The sequence below is a fragment of the Lacerta agilis genome, chromosome 12 (genome assembly GCF_009819535.1).
Source record: "Lacerta agilis isolate rLacAgi1 chromosome 12, rLacAgi1.pri, whole genome shotgun sequence".
NCBI classification, from domain to species: domain Eukaryota; kingdom Metazoa; phylum Chordata; class Lepidosauria; order Squamata; family Lacertidae; genus Lacerta; species Lacerta agilis.
This window is the reverse complement of record NC_046323.1, coordinates 12937740-12954014: the sequence shown is the minus strand read 5'-3', so window position 1 is coordinate 12954014 and position 16275 is coordinate 12937740. Positions and strand designations below refer to the sequence as shown.

Here is a 16275-nt window from a genome sequence, read left to right as displayed (position 1 = left end):
TCAGAAGCTGTGCTTTGGTTTCCGAACATTTTGGAAGTCGAACGGACTTCCAGAACAGATTCTGTTTGACTTCCAAGGTACAACTGTAATTAGATTCTTTGTTTGAATACACAGTAAGGCTGGGCTTAATTAAACCATAACTAAACTCTGCCAAAGTAACCATGGCTCTAAAGGAGAAGGAGCACACAACCCTGACAGTTCTCTTGTGCTCGTCTGAGCTCATCTAACACTAAAGCAGGGGTGAGGAACCTCCAGACTGCAGGCCAAATTTGGCCTACACCCCAAATTAGCCAACTAAGCTGTTTTCCTAAAACCACACCCATCATGCTCATGGGTACAGATGTGGCTGGAATAGCTGCGCAATCTAACTTCCCATGGGGAAACTTGATTATGCAGCCGATCCCTGCAGAAAGCAGCTTTTCTGGCCCTTTGCTCAACTCTTGGGAAACACAGCGCTTGCAATGTGCTTTGCACAGCATTTCCCAAGCACCCAACAGCCAGTTGTTTGGCTATTGGCCTGGCAAAGTTGGTCTGTGGGAATGGAGACAGATAAAAATCTGGTCCACCAGGTCAAAAAGGTTCCCCACCCCCTTAAACTCAGCCATGATCTAAAATTATTGCAATCCAGCCTGTTGGCAGGGTATGAACTCCAAGCTTTTGTGGGATACTTAAAAACCAAGGGGAACCTGATTGGCTTGGACAGTGAGGCCTAAGTGTCTTTTGCCTACACTATGAAGAAGCTCACTTTGTTTTACCAATTGATTCACTTGGCACTTTAATGGCATTTTCTCTAAATATTTATTTATCTGATTTATATACCACTCTACATCACAAGTTCTCAGGGTTGTTCACAAGATAAAAGATGCTGAATTTTCTGTCCAATCCCCAATCATCTCTGAGCCTCATCCTGGCAGGCTTTGAGCTTGCACAATTCACTGTTCTGAAGGCATAATTTTTAGAAGCAACTTTAAAATTCAAGTCTCATTTCAGATCAAATTGATGTAAGTGCCTAATGCATTTACAGAGTTTCCCACAAAGAGCCATTTCCACAAGTCTACTCTACCGCCTCCATGGTGGCCAGATTAGCTAAGACTCAAATACCACAAGGCTCTCCTCAGTCTCCTCTTCTACATAGCAAATGTTGTCACCATAACATTGACGTACAGAGAAACTATACCCGAAGCAACTGCTTTGAGTGAATCAATGTCAGGATTCTGAGCAGAAACCCAACCACCTCTGGTTTATCACCAGTGTGGCATGATAAATGCAAAGAGAACATGACAAACAGAGAGAACAAAGTCGTACATGAACCTTGAAGCAAACCAATTTGTACTGCTGCAGAGGTTTCTGTACTTGCCATGATATCACTACCTGCCTCCACAAGGCAACCCAGACTGTGCAGACAGCACTTAGTCACATCCTTGCTTAGCAAGATCTATGATAAAGAAATAGAAACCCCAGAGTTCTCTCCTACATCTGACCTGGCCTTGCTCAAACCAACTTCAGGTTCAGCTGCTTACTGTGGAGGCTAGTCAGGCATAACTTATTATATGCTTTGATATTTAGTAGTTGGGTATGTAAAGATTTTACCACTGGAGAAAAGGAGATAGCTACTTAAAGGCCAATCAATTAAATGCTGCTTGTGCGTCAGTGACCTCAATATACTAGGTGTTTCTGTAGACATTTATATCAAGTCTGGAATCAGTAGCTTTCATGCACCCAAAATGCAAAATAAAAAGCTCTTCTTAGTAAACGTCTATACTAATGTAGGTCAAGGCAGCATGAGTAAAGCAGACAGCAAAACAAAAGTCTGTTATCTGCAATATATATTGGTTTTAATGAAAGCATCCAACAGGATTCCATGCTCTGCTTCATAACAGAAATATTTGCCATTCAGACGAAGCATCCAAAACAATTCATCTGTTTCAGTGGAAATGGGGGCGGAAAAGGGGGAGGGAAGGAGAGAGACAGACAAGCACTACAACTTGACTGATGAAAGATCAGGCATGTTACCTGAATACTTTTTTGTTCTTGAACCCTCAATGATAGCAGACCACCACAAAAGCAGCACACAATGTGCACTCCCCTAGAAAAATCAAGAGTGATAATAGATTTTATTTTAGTAATAGTACAGAAGCCACCGAGAATAAAATGCTATTCCTTGGCCAGTGACAGTTGCCCTAAGTTGTGGAGATACTTCTAATTTCCATAACATGTAGATTTTTTTTAGTGCCTGACATTTTGACCCCCCCCCCCAACTTCATCTCCTTTGTGCTTATTTTACATTCCAGGGCAAGCAACAATGGACTCAAGTGCTTAGGTCCTCAAAGCAGAACTCTATTGCATGCAAACAAAAGAGAGATGCTTAATAAAATGTGTGTAAAATTAGTGGAAAAGCTTGTTGTTGTTGTTTTTGTTAATTATGTACTGCAGTCACTGATACTGGTAAATTAAGCAAACATCTTGTATGCCAAGTTGATTTCATACAAATATAATTTGACAATGATCAAACCAATCTTAAAATCTGATAACAATGCAGGTGGCATAGCCTAATGAAAGTTATAACATAAGGAAGAATATAAGAAGAGCCTGATGGAACAGGAAAATGGCCCTTCCAGTCCAGCAGCCTGTCCTCAGAAGTGCCAAAGTGATACCTATCGAAAGCCCACAAGCAGGACCCAAGCAAAAGAACACTCACTCCTCCTGAAATTTCCAACAACTGGGATTCAGCAGCATTCTGTCTCCAACCAAGCTATGGCAAGAAGCTCTGGATGTTTTGATTTTACTCTTAACGAAGGACAAGCTTCAAACCTGTCTGTAGCTTTATTTTTACATATTTAGCAAGACTTCAATATGGCTAAAACAAAATAAAAAATTCCTTCCAGTAGCACCTTAGAGACCAACTAAGTTTGTTCTTGGTATGAGCTTTCGTGTGCATGCACACTTCTTCAGATACACAATATGGCTGTTAGCAATGCATTTTCTTCCTGGCAAGTCAAGGGGTTGTGATGAGTTAATATGATCATGCTTGCCTCAACCTCTCTTTGTTGGCATGTGTGCCTGTAGAACCCTACCTCCCAAAATAGGGAGTGAGTTATTAATTCTTGCCTTTCAATCAATTGACCCTAAGTTATGGTCTTATGTTTTCATTTGATGGACTCTGTAAGCACCCAAGTAGACATTTACAGCAAACACATGGACAGCAGAGTAGGGTGGACTCCAGGAGGTGGTCAATGCTGCATGTAACCATTTTTCTAAGGATGTTTACCCATTCTGAGTGCTTACATAGAGCAAGAGGCACAACGAAGACGGGAATACCAATATAAAAGACATATGACTGTCCTGAAAGTTTTAGACCTCAACAAATAAAGCACTAAATCACTTCACAAAAGAAGAATGGTTTGCGTACCTGAAGACCAAAATTCAACCCTTAGCATCTCCAATTAAGGGTCCAGGCAGGTCTGAATAATGTCTCTACCTTAGACCTTGGAGGGCCAGCCAGGTTAGACAGTACTGAGCTACATACATCACTGGGCAGATTCAGGGCAAAACAGTTCTAGCACCATATAGACAAACCAGTGTACTTGCAGAACAAGTTTTTGTAGTTTGAAATATAACCCCTCTTCACTGTCACTTGGTAAGCACTGAAGTCCTCAGATGTCATAGCTGTTTTCACTGTGAGAGTTACACCAAAGTTTGGCTTAGCATGTCATCTGAGCCCAGGCTAGCAGTTTGTCATGAGCTGTAACCAAGATTTGTTCTTGGTTTACAACTTGTGGCTTGCCTGGAGCAAGACAAATCACGTGCCTGGGTTCAGACAATGCACTAAACCAAACTGTGGCTTGGTTCAGAGCAGCGAGACAAGAGGAAGAGCAAAACAGCTGCGAGCTACAATCTACTCTCTGGGAGCCTGCACCAAGTCATGGTTTGATTTGGCGTTGCACGGAAACCGAGTGAATATACATCTGTGAGGGGAAGTAGCTACGAAGGCAGAAGCTAAGGCAGCACCCACGTTCAGAATCCTAACCACTAAGATACTGACACTGGGTTGATCTGAATCTCCTAGAGAGAAGATTTTGGGGGTGTTTACAGGAAACCAAAAGCACTGAAAACATGCACAAGGGATCCATGCTAGCTAGTCCAGTCCCACCCCCCAATGTCCATGACAGCCATGTCCCTCACAGCCAGGTGTGGGGCTCCTCAATATAAGGGGAAATACTGAGTAATTGCAGTAGTGGAAGATAGTGGTGTGTGTGTGTGTGTGTGTGTAGTAATCAGGAGGTTTCCAACAAATGGGGGTACATGGGGGGCTCCCCTTGGTCGGGACTCTGCTTCATCTGTTGCAGAATATGGTGGCTTGTGGGGGAAAACTGCTGCCAGGACATAAAATCTTGCTTGCAGGATTTTCACCGACTGCCATTCTGCTACTGGATCAAATTCAAGGCATTGTCACTATAAGATCCTTTACATCTCAGGACCAGGTTACTTGAGAGACAACCTCATGCCATATATACTAAGTGGGTCTCTGCTGACTTCAGGAGAGCTTCTCCTTCAAGTTCCAAAGATATCAGAAGCCCACTCCACAGTAACTTGGAACAGGCTACACCAGTTTTGTAGAGCAGTATTTCTGTCACGTTATATGACAAACACACACTGTACTTTCTGGAAGCTATTGAATATATTTTTGTTCAAGGAAGCTTTGCAGGAGGATGGAAAGCTCTCTGCCTGCTTAGGATGTGCTTGTGTTGTTTTTATTGTATTTTGTATATCACCTTAAGGTATGTGTGTGGAAGGTGATTAAATAAAACAAAAGCAGTAGCACTAGAGTGCCCCATTGAATGAACTGGTCCAGCCTCAGACTGACTAATGTAAAGGAGACACTTGGGAAATTCTATCGTTGTGAGCCTGGACCAGTTTATCAACATGTAATTTTCTAGACACTACTGTGGCAAAACATTATGGACATAAGCACTGTCTGTTGGAAATCTACTGACAACTATATATATCTACATGTTTTGGTGTAGAACTGCCTCTGTTCTGACTCACAACTAAAGGATTTACACCAGGTGTTTCAGTCTACAATACCCATCCAGTGAAATAAAAGTTCCACAGAGTTGGAGCCAGAAATAAATCTACTACTACAGGGCAGACCTAGAAGAGGAAAAGGAATGCCACTTGTCACCCAAGTAAAACATAAGGTGCCACAAAAAAGTTGTTAATGCATTATACAGTGATACCTCGAGTTACAAACGCCTCAGGTTACAAACGCTTCAGGTTACAAACTCCGCTAACCTGGAAGTTACCTCGAGTTGAGAACTTTGCCCCAGGATGAGAATGGAAATTGTGTGCCGGCGGCGCAGCAGCAGCAAGCGGCCCCATTAGCAAAAGCACGCCTCTAGTTAAGAACAGTTTCAGGTTAAGAACGGACCTCCGGAATGAATGAAGTTCGTAACTAGAGGTACCACTGTAGTTTAAAAATTTCACAAGGGAACCTCCCTTTGAAGTTGTTTTGTTGAAAATGGGGACCAACAGGAATAGCTGTAATCCTGCAAGTTCTGAATTATTTGAATGTAGACTTGCTATGGTAAAAACCTGCATAGCCACCTCCATTAGGAGATCACTCCAGTTGAGTTGCATGTGTACACAACTGTTCAGGCACCTCTCTTCCACTGTTATTGTGGATGTTAGGTTCTATATTCCACCATACAGTATCTCTCAGCCTGACATTTTGTACATAATTCCTCAACAGGATGCAACCAGGGCCATTGGATAAGCATTTCAAAGGTAAGATTAACACATTAGCTTAAACCCCTGTAAGTAAGATGACACTGTTATGCAAATTATGGAAACACTGGATGTTTCCAGTGTTTAAAATGTAAACCGTCAACACCATATGAAATAAGCTACAATGTTAAACAATGTCACAATTCTCCGTCTTGGCGCAGCAAGCATTTTTTCAATCAAAAATTCTTCTCAATAGTTCAGAAATTCCTACTTGGGTTTTAACATAATCAAACCAGCAACACATACACACCACTTCCTGGAATAAAAATTGATTTAAAAAATAAAAACAAAAACAGGTATAATTAACAGTACTATATTTTCATCTGAAAGACAAAATATCATTTCAGTATGCGTAATTCTGTCACAGAGTCGCAACCCTGGAAAAAACTGAGGCAGGCATAAATTGCAACCCTATCTGGTGTCTAAGCTGTTGCAGAAAATGCTGAAGTCAATAATTTCTTTTGCTATTGACTCATACCACATCACCTTTCAAACAAAATCCACATTGTGAGAGATCAATTACAGCTTTATGATTGATTTATTTTTTTAAAAAAACCCAAAACACTTTAGCTAACCATATACTCATCTTAGACCCTTTGAAAGCAACACTTAAACTTAAACCTATTGCTTTCAATAGGTCTGCTCCAATTATGACTAATGTTGATTTATTTGTTTATTTTAAAAAACCAAAACACTTTAGCTAACAGTATACCAAAAACGCACACTCAGCTTAGACCAGGGGTCAGCAACCTTTTTCAGCTGTGAGCCAGTCCACCATCCCTCAGACCATGTGGTGGGCTGGACTATATATATATATATTTTGGGGGGATGAACAAATTCCTATGCCCCACAAATAACCCAGAGATGCATTTTAAATAAAAGGACACATTCTACTCATGTAAAAACATGCAGATTCCTGGACCGTCCACAGGCCAGATTGAGAAGGCAATTGGGCTGCATCCGGCCCACGGGCCTTAGGTTGCCTACCCCTAGCTTAGACCCTTTGAAAGCAACAGACTTAAACTTAAACCTATCACTTTCAATAGATCTGCTCCAATTATGACCAATGTTGTTTAAAGCTGCAATCTGATACACACTTAACTGGGAGTAAGCCCCATTAAGCAGATTTCTGAGCAAACATACATAGGGCTGCAATGTAAGGTATAACAACTGCAAACCTACAAAATACAGTCATAAGGACAGAGAAACCCTGAACAAGAAAACTGCTTTTATTGATTCAAAGAGCTACATCAACAAAATAATTGTGGTCTCTTGTGAGATGCTTATATAGTCAATCAAATAAAATTACTCCATAAACATAGTGAAAGATAAGGCTCAGGGTTTGCCCTCAGGTACAGTTCCTAGCAGTCATAAGACTGCAGCAGTTGCAGACACAGTTTATGACATCCTCGGAATGACCTTTAAAGTTAGAAACTGATTAAGTGTAGGACATTCCAGGTAGTTCTTATCCAGCAGAATCACGAGGTACAGAAAACAATCCTTGTGCATTTCTCATAAGAAAATGTACACATACTGTATTGTAAATCTACACATGCAAAAGCGCTCTACACCCTTTTCCCCCTGAACTGTTTCCAGTGACTTTTTGCATACCTTTCTTAGTAACTCATTCTTATTTGTGAGATTATCAATTCCAATGGCAGAAGCATTTCAGTTAATGGCAAAAGTAAAACATTTGCTCAAGGGCTTATTATTTGCTTAATGTGTGGGATTCTACCTAGGGTTAGTAAATCAAAAGCTTTACTGGTACCAACCAAAACCACAATGTACTTGTGCAAGCTTGTGGTTTTTCAGTTAATTCTAATACAACTGTTTTACTACTCCTGCATGGAATAGTCTTAACAGTCCAGATGAGCCACCCTAGCTTTTATTGCGTAGATGTAGAAACCTCTCCAATGCAGACGCAGAGCTTGCCTTCTTTCTCCTATGATCAGGGAACAAAACTACCGTAAGCTTAACAGAAAGCTGTCATAGCATTTCCCTAAGCAAAATTACTTTAGGATGATTTATCTATAATGCAGATAATAAAAGTTGTCACCAACACACATGTTAATATGGCTAAATATCCATCTGCAGGCCAGAACAACAACAAATTTAAGTTAGATATTTTGCACCAGGAAAGCATTAGAAGATTATTACAACACTGCACAGAAATTATCCATATATCGTACAGATGGCATATGATTTCTTCTATACAAGCTTCTTCAGTCTTGCAATGCTGTTTTACAGATTGGGGAAGTCAACACCAAGGCTAGCAATTTGGCCATCCTTGGTCTCATGCATTTAAAAATATGTTTTTATTGCTTTACTCCCTGCATGTTGTCTCTCTCCCCAGTATCTTAAAAATGCACTTTGGAACAGTCCACAGAAGTTTACAAAGAGGGTGTCTTAAGTGTCCAAATGAGCCCCAGTGCATGATGCATATTTTAATCCCTAATTCCTATCAAAAGAAAAGAAAGATGCCCCTTCAGTCTTTAGGAATCTAAAAACTGCTGGCAGTAATAGTAAATACACCTTCTCCTAAAAGTTTTTTTTAATGCTAATATTAGTACGAATACACAAATAACCCAAATTAACCCTTTGAATTTTGTTTTCAGGTCACTTATGCAGCTGATTATTTGCCATAAACACTCGTACCCTTGCTAATGAAAAATCTTATTTTCCTGGGGGTTTTTCCATATTCCATTCCATATTCCATTCTGCTTATTCCTCTATTTTATCTTCAGATTCCTAGCACTTTTGCCTAAACTTAACTACACCAACCCCATTGCTTCTCAGATCTGTGTAACCTTTAACTGCATTTGTCCCTACAACTGCTGGCACCTAGATAATGCTTTTCCAAATACTCCAGTGGTATTCAACTTTGAGTAGACCCACTGAAATTAATGAACAAAATGTCCATTAATTTCAGCAGGTTTATTCCGAATAAAACGTAGTTGAATATCACCCTATAAAGGTGCAATTTTAAAAACTGGTTACATGATTATGGTGAAACCAAATCTAAGAGTTATTATAGAAGACACTGCAAGACGGAAACTAGGGTTAGCAAATGGTGGAAGAAGCAAGTGTCATTGGAAAGCAGGGCAGCAAAGTCAGGGGTGACTTACCCAAATAATGAATATGCAGTATCACCCAATTACATATTTGTAATACTGTACTTTAGTCTGCATGATGGCTGAAGTCTGCCTTAGAGTCTAGAGATTAGATACTATTACTGTATATGAAAACAAACAGGAAAATTGCAAAGAATGGTTCTTGTGAGAGGCAGAACTGCAAAAAGACAATCAACTGGAGAATGAGGAGAAAGGAAAACCAAACTAAGTCTAATGGCTCTGATAAGAAACTCAAGTACAGTCAAAGCAGAAAATAATGGGTCAGAGTCTGCAGCCAACTTAATTCAGTTGCTTTTATCAATGTGACAGCTTTAAAAAGGATAGAAGTATCGACATTCAAACCTTGTTAAATATTTGGATCCACTTCTTTCTCTCAGCATATTTTAGGAGCATGTGGAATGCACGACTGCATGTGTACATTTTAGACCATCCTAACCTAAGTTTTTGGAGACGCGGGTGGTGCTGTGGTCTAAACCACAGAGCCTAGGGCTTGCCGATCAGAAGGTTGGCAGTTCGAATCCCCGTGATGGGGTGAGCTCCCGTTGCTTGGTCCCTGCTCCTGCCAACCTAGCAGTTTGAAAGCACGTCAAGTGCAAGTAGATAAATAGGTAACACTCTGGCGGGAAGGTAAACAGTGTTTCCGTGCGCTGCTCTGGTTTCGCCAGAAGCGGTTTAGTCATGCTGGCCACATGACCCAGAAGCTGTAGACTGGCTCCCTCGGCTAATAAAGCGAGATGAGCACCGCAACCCCAGAGTCATCCGCGCCTGGACCTAATGGTCAGGGGTCCCTTTACCTTTATCTAACCTAAGGTTTGCATCTGGCATGGAAACAAAGCACCCCAAAGCTCCCAATTGCAGCAGAACAAAACCATGCTCCATTTTACAAAATATAAATTTATAAAATGCAAAATGCAAAGTTTCATTCGGGTTGTTTATAGCATGTGTGATGCCTTTCCCAAGGACTCAACTAACTGCAAGACAGCAGATGCAGCAACTGAGGAAAACTCCTAGGCGCCTAGTTGCTCAGATTCCTAGAAGTGTTGTGCTAGTGCCAGTAAGTTCAGAATGTTTGTTCTGCTTGCCTCTAAATGTATGCTATTGGCTCCAAAATATGGATGCTGCTGCCTAAGCATTTAAAACATTTTTCCAGCACCAACAATCCAGAATTGCAACTATTATTTTGCTTGATTTGTGTGTGGCATGAGCTGCTGCTCATAATGAGCCCTGTTGTTCACAATGCTAATCAAAATAGGTTCCAAGAGTCAAAGGATAAAGTACAACATTTTGTGATTCCTGGACTGCCAACATTTGGTGTATGCATGTTGGATCTTCACTTGTAGGGGTACAAAGCACAGTGCTCAGGTTTTTATAACCATGAATCCTTGCCTGTGAATGAATTAACATTCCAAACAAGACAGCAAGCTGCCCTAGAACATTCTCTTTTCAGTTTTGTGCTGTTTTCTGTCATGCTGTATAGCACATCATGGTCAAGAACATTTACTATACTAATGCAAGAGACCACCATGGCAGAGCTGCTTGAGATATGGCTTAGACAGAAACTGAAACAGCTTTCAGCAAGGCACAAAAAGGTAACTATCCGCTCAGTTCAGAAGGCAGTTTCTCCTCTGAATAATCCATTTCAAAATCCTAGATAATGGAAATCATCCGGCCAACTCTCTACTTTTTAGGGCAATCATTAGTTAGTAGGACCTAGGTTCTATGTGGAAAACATCATCCAAACCAGCACAATATGATGTGCATTATACAAACCTTCCCAGGAGCCTATGTAGTCTTCTGGGAGCTCTAACCCTTTGTGGGTCATCACTGCACGGTACAACATCAGCATGTCATCTACTATGGATTTTGGAAAATGGTTTGTTTGTCTGCCTGTTCATTCTCTTGTTAATTCAGACACATCTTTAGATAGCATCACCAACTAAGCACTAGGGTTCCCAAGTTGGGGACGGCAGCTTTTATAGATACTTGGATGCTAGTCCCCAATATTTTTTGCTTTCCGAAAATTCGTGGGCAGCACTGGGCGCTCCCCACTATCAGGAAATAAAATTAAATATAGGCCTGAAGAAGGAAGGAATGCCTCCGATTGAATTACTACTACATGTGTGTCGCACCCTCCTCAGGACTCTGTATGGTGCAATTCCACAATGCGGTAGAGAGTACAGAAAGCAGCTTCCTGCAAATCTCAGCTTTTTCTTTTTTAAATAAAAAGTTTCTAGAACTTTAGAAAATGTTGTGAAGTGTGCCAGCTAAAATCTCAGAATGAAGAAAACTGGCTGAGAAGGACTCAGTGTGCTGGGCTGCAGTGTTGTTAGCCCCTCCTTTGATTTGCAACAGTAGAAACAATTATGTAAATCAGGGGTCCCCAAATCCAGCCCATGTGAGCCAATTATCCGGCCTCCGCCACCCGCTCTTACCGGCACAGCTGCCCATCTCTGGGTTGGTGTGGCACTGGATATAGTTTGTGCGCATGTGTCATTTCCGGCGCACTTCTGGCACGGCACGGGAAATAGCTTTTGCACATGCACAAACGTCATTCCCGGCGCACTTCCGGGTCTGCAGAGGCCCATGTGCACAAGCTATTTCTGGTGCCGCGCCGCACCAGAATTGCGCCGGAAATGACGCTTGTGCATGTGCACAAGCTATTTCTGGTGCCATGCCGTGCTGGAAAAAGCAAGTGTGCGCGCATATGGGTGCGCGTTCCCCCCGCCCTCCGGCTGCCGCACGATCAGTGCCGAAGGAACCGGCCCGAGGCCAGGTAAGTTTGGCGACCCCTGACGTAAATCAAGAAAAACTATGTACACTTGCTCAAATTCTATTATTTATCAGGGTCATGGAGCTCAGCATTTCTGAGTACTGACTTTTTAAAAAAGAAAATTGCAGAGTATAACCACCATGTTTTTAAAGAAAATTGGAGCAACAATACAAAGTGTCTCGAACAGAGTAAAAATGAAATGCTATTCCTGCCCTCTGTTCCATCTCTTCAGTACCAAGTGTATCACTAATAGTTTTAACTCCTCAGCACCGAGATGTAGTTAAAAGGCCATTACCTCAGAAGCCAGAAATAGCACAAGGTAGGTATATCAGAAGGGTAATATGCAAGTAGAAAACTCTTGAGAACTTCACAAGCTATACAGATAGTACTAGCATACTGTCATGAGCTACACACAGTATAATAAGCAAGCAAGGTGGGGGGGGCACTCTCCAAATAGGGAACCTTGTTACTGGTATCATTACTTGACATCTGAATCACCACTTTAAGGGGCAGCGATCAGCAGTCTTTCCGTATTGCTAAGTAAGGATCATTTTCAGGGTCATTTTTTTTGGTGAGGAGCAAAGAAAAGAAAGAAGAGAAGCAGTCTGAAACCAAAGTTTCAGCACAATATACCTCGTAGCCAGTGTCATGCTTCAGGCTCTGATATTGGGGGAATATGGAAGAGCAGGTAGAAACTTTCCATGATGTGCAGGCTACTCAGTAACCCAGTTGTTCAAATCATCCTGCAGGGTGGTGAAGATACATGAAGCACCCTCCTACTTTCTCAGATTTCTGATCAGGTATGTTAGTGCAATTATGGGGTGTTATGAGGTGGTTACATGCAACAATTGACCAAGATAGTCTTGGCTTATGAGCCAGCCTGCGTGTGTGTGTGGTTGCCCACAAATCTTTCCCCATCCCAGCTCCTCCAGCATGCGCAGAGAGCTTGGGGAAGAGACAGGATTCCTCTCATTTGCAGTGTGGCAGAAAAAAATGGAAATAAAAGAGCATTATGGATTTATGCCAATTTTTAACCTTCTCCAACCCTCAGTGCTAATGAGATTTGATAGCACTGCTTCCCTGCTTGAAGCATTTGACATTGAAAAGATGTAATATGAATCCACACATGTATTTGTGGATGCCTGGCTATATGCACAAAAAGGTAAGTGGCAATCTTCCTTGGAAAAGGCTGCTTTGTCCACCTTCCCTTGCTATCAACAGCAGCAGAGGTGGATGACTTGTTTCCAATGTGGCATTATACTTCACATGGGGCAACAATGAGGCTCAAATCAAATTTTATTAAACGGTCACAGACCAAATCGAACAATGAGGCTCAATAGATACGGCTGATGTTCTGCATGAACTGCTAGCACCAACAGGTTTTATCTGTCTTCTAAGAATATCATACTAAACACTATTGTGGTTGTACAGTAGCTTTACAAACTTCCTTGCTGTAATAGCTTTACATTTCTAATCTGTTTTAAAATCCACGTTACACAATGGCTTATTTAATATCAAACCATCTAAAAAGATCAGCACAACAGTTCTCCAAGAGTCAAATAGGAAAAGGCTCTCTCTAGACTAAATGCCTTCACCAATGGCTTGGAATAATTATTTTAAAACCTTGTAAAATAGCATGATTTACATACTGGGCAAGACAGCAAGAGACCCGAAACATTATCTTAGCATAGTTATAAAAGGCTGGAAACACCACTGAGTATAGTGGAAAACATGAGTTCCCGGCATGCACAGCGGGAGGATGGCGGACTTTAACATCTTTGCTATCTATCACGAGTTAATTTGGCGGCTGCGATGGGAGTAAGCAGCCTCCCACCTCCCCGGGACGACGGGGAGGGCTGCCTTTGCCCACGGTACTCCTTAACCCGCTTTGGGTCCTTCGGGACCGGTGGGGGAGTCTGGGCACATAGGGCTCGTTTTCAGATGCAGCTCCTGGAGCCGGCCCCGTTCGTGCACGCTCCCTTTAATTGGATATATAAATTTGTTTAAAGATTTTGGGCATGTCTCGGACAAAGGAGTAGGAAGAATGTTGCTAACTGCAGCCCTGAGTGATTAAGAATGAAGATTGGAAGAAGACGCGGACTTTACATTGGTATGTGAAGGGGGGGTAAGCTCTGGAATCTCCGTTTGTTTTGCCTCAATATCTACTTAACACGGGCGAAACCTCCCCTGGAAAATCCACTTTCACAGGCAAATGGCAAGTGGACTTTAAAGACAGATTGGAAATTAGAATGGAAATTATAAAAATAAACTGTGTGGAGGTGAAATTTGATCTGGACTTGACTCAACAGAAATGGAGGATCCTCGGCTGGATGTGACGCAGCTAGAATTAACTGCCGAGTGCTGATGATAGCCTGTGGAGCTGTACACCACTTCAAAGGGAGAAGCCGGATTTGATGGACGATCGATAGTGGAATTTACGAGGGTCTGGCCCTCCCGGAAAGGAGTGGGGACGGCTCACAGGGGAAGAAATTGGTGTGTCGCAGTTTGATTTATGAGAGACTTTCAAGATGGCGTCAGCCGAAATGCGATATTGGGAGAGGATGGCTTTTTCCACACAGAGACATTATTTACTATAAGAGTGTCTGCTTGCTGGCATTTATCAGAGGCTGTGAAAATATTGACTTTATGAAGCAACTGGAAAAGATCATAAGAAAGCGCTCCGGAGTCCGAGACATGGGGAATTCACAAGTTAAAATGTTTGCATAATTGGAATTGTTATAATTGGAATTGTATAATTAATTTGGCATTGTAATTTGTTTGGTAATTGGAAATATATATTGGAAAATCAATAAATATGTTTAAAAAAAAAGAGTATAGTGGAAAACATGGAAATTTAATAGTTGTGGAAGAGAATGAATTGCACCGATTGACCAGCATGTTAGAAAACTATCAAATACAGTATAAGTAAAAACCTTTATGTACAATACAACAGAAAGTATCCCAAAATGATGCTGCAATAAGTTGTTGCAGATTTATACTTTGTAATCTTTCAAGAGATCCAAATAAAATAAACATATAATACTTAACTAAAACACAACATTTTGTGTGGTCTGAGAACTTAAGATGTTACAAAAAGGAACTACTTGTCACCAACACATGTTCTATGCAACAGAAATATTCCTGTATCTACAGTATACCCCTCAAGCCTACACACTTCTCCACATTGTAGTTTTAAGGAAAAGATATGGACTTAATGTCTGACCACAGAAAGTGGTACATACAATAGGACTCACTGGATCACACAAAATGCTAAACCATAGTTTGACATTATATGGATGAGACACACTGAACCCAAGCAAGCATTGGGCTCACATAGCCCCCCTTCCTCCTTCCACACAACCACAAGAAAGACTTCTGTAGTGCTTATTTTTATTTCCAAATATTCTCAACTTGGCGTTATGTGAACATGGAATCCTAGTTTAAAGCAATGGTTAATTCCTAAACAAACCAAATTCAAACCATGGGTGATACAAGTTATATTGTTTGGCAACTACAATTTGTATTAAACCAGGATTCCTGGTTTGCAAATAACATTAGGAAGATATCCTTTTAAATTGAAAGTAAACTCAGTAGACATTGTTCTACTGGCCACACAGGAGAAAGAGGGCAAAATGAGAGGGGTGTATGTGAACCCAATGTTTTGCTCAGGATTGCTCAGGCTCACCTGTAATGCTAAAATATGATTTGTTAATTATATTATTTCTGTACTCTTACAAGAAGTTAAGTAAGTGTGCATCTGGATAAAAGAATCTGGGAACAAAACAGACAGAATCACCAACTCCTGGTTTACTAGCTTAAATCTGCTGTTTGTGACCCGCAAATGTATCTGCTCTTCAACTACTCAACTTTTTGTTTTAGACTTAATGGTCCATTATTGCCAGGATTTCTGAAATAACCAATTTTCATTTTCAGTACTCTACTCCAGAGGAAGGAGATATTTTAGTGCCCCATTCAGTCAATACCAAAAAGTCAGGAAACTAGAAAAGACTCACTTGCACGACTGAAACAATAATTGTATCCCAACTAGTTTCCCAACTAGAATGATTATGGCTCTTGAAGAATGAAATGAAAGCAAAAACATTTAAGAGAGGCATCAAGAGCAGACTAGAAATGAAATGGATGAAATAATTAACAGAATGGGTCAGCAGAAATGTGAGGTATTTATCAGTGTCAAGTAAGCATTAGTAAATTGTTCTTTGTATTTGCTGGTTTAAATAATTGTATCAACTTTCATAGCTGATCTTAATTCAGTTACGTACTACAAGCAGTAATTAGCTCACTTTCTTACCATTGTAGGTTATCCTTGGTTTTGTCAAACACATCACAAGATGCAAATCCATTTCATCTGAAGAGACAAACTTGGAACAAACAGGGCACTTAAATCCTAAAGTAAAAAAGAAAACAGGAGAGAAAAATATTGAGAAGTGACAACTTTTGTATAGCTCCATCTTTTCATGATATGTAAATCAAAATATTTCTTTGGTTTATGAAAGTGTTGTTATACACAGGTATTAAAGGACAACACTGCTTTAGAGGACAGGTGCTTTGCGCTTAACACAAGTCAATGAT

General features: G+C 40.9%; 1 protein-coding gene across 2 annotated transcripts in view; it reads right to left on the bottom strand.

The window, feature by feature from the left end:
* The window catches only part of ZNRF2 (zinc and ring finger 2), a 53247-nt gene that overhangs the window by 6833 nt on the left and 30139 nt on the right, over positions 1 to 16275 (bottom strand). For both annotated transcript variants that reach the window (XM_033164895.1, XM_033164894.1), the window contains exon 2: positions 15995 to 16090. In XM_033164895.1, the coding sequence (XP_033020786.1) occupies positions 15995 to 16090 (96 nt within the window). The remainder of the gene's footprint in view (positions 1 to 15994; positions 16091 to 16275) is intronic.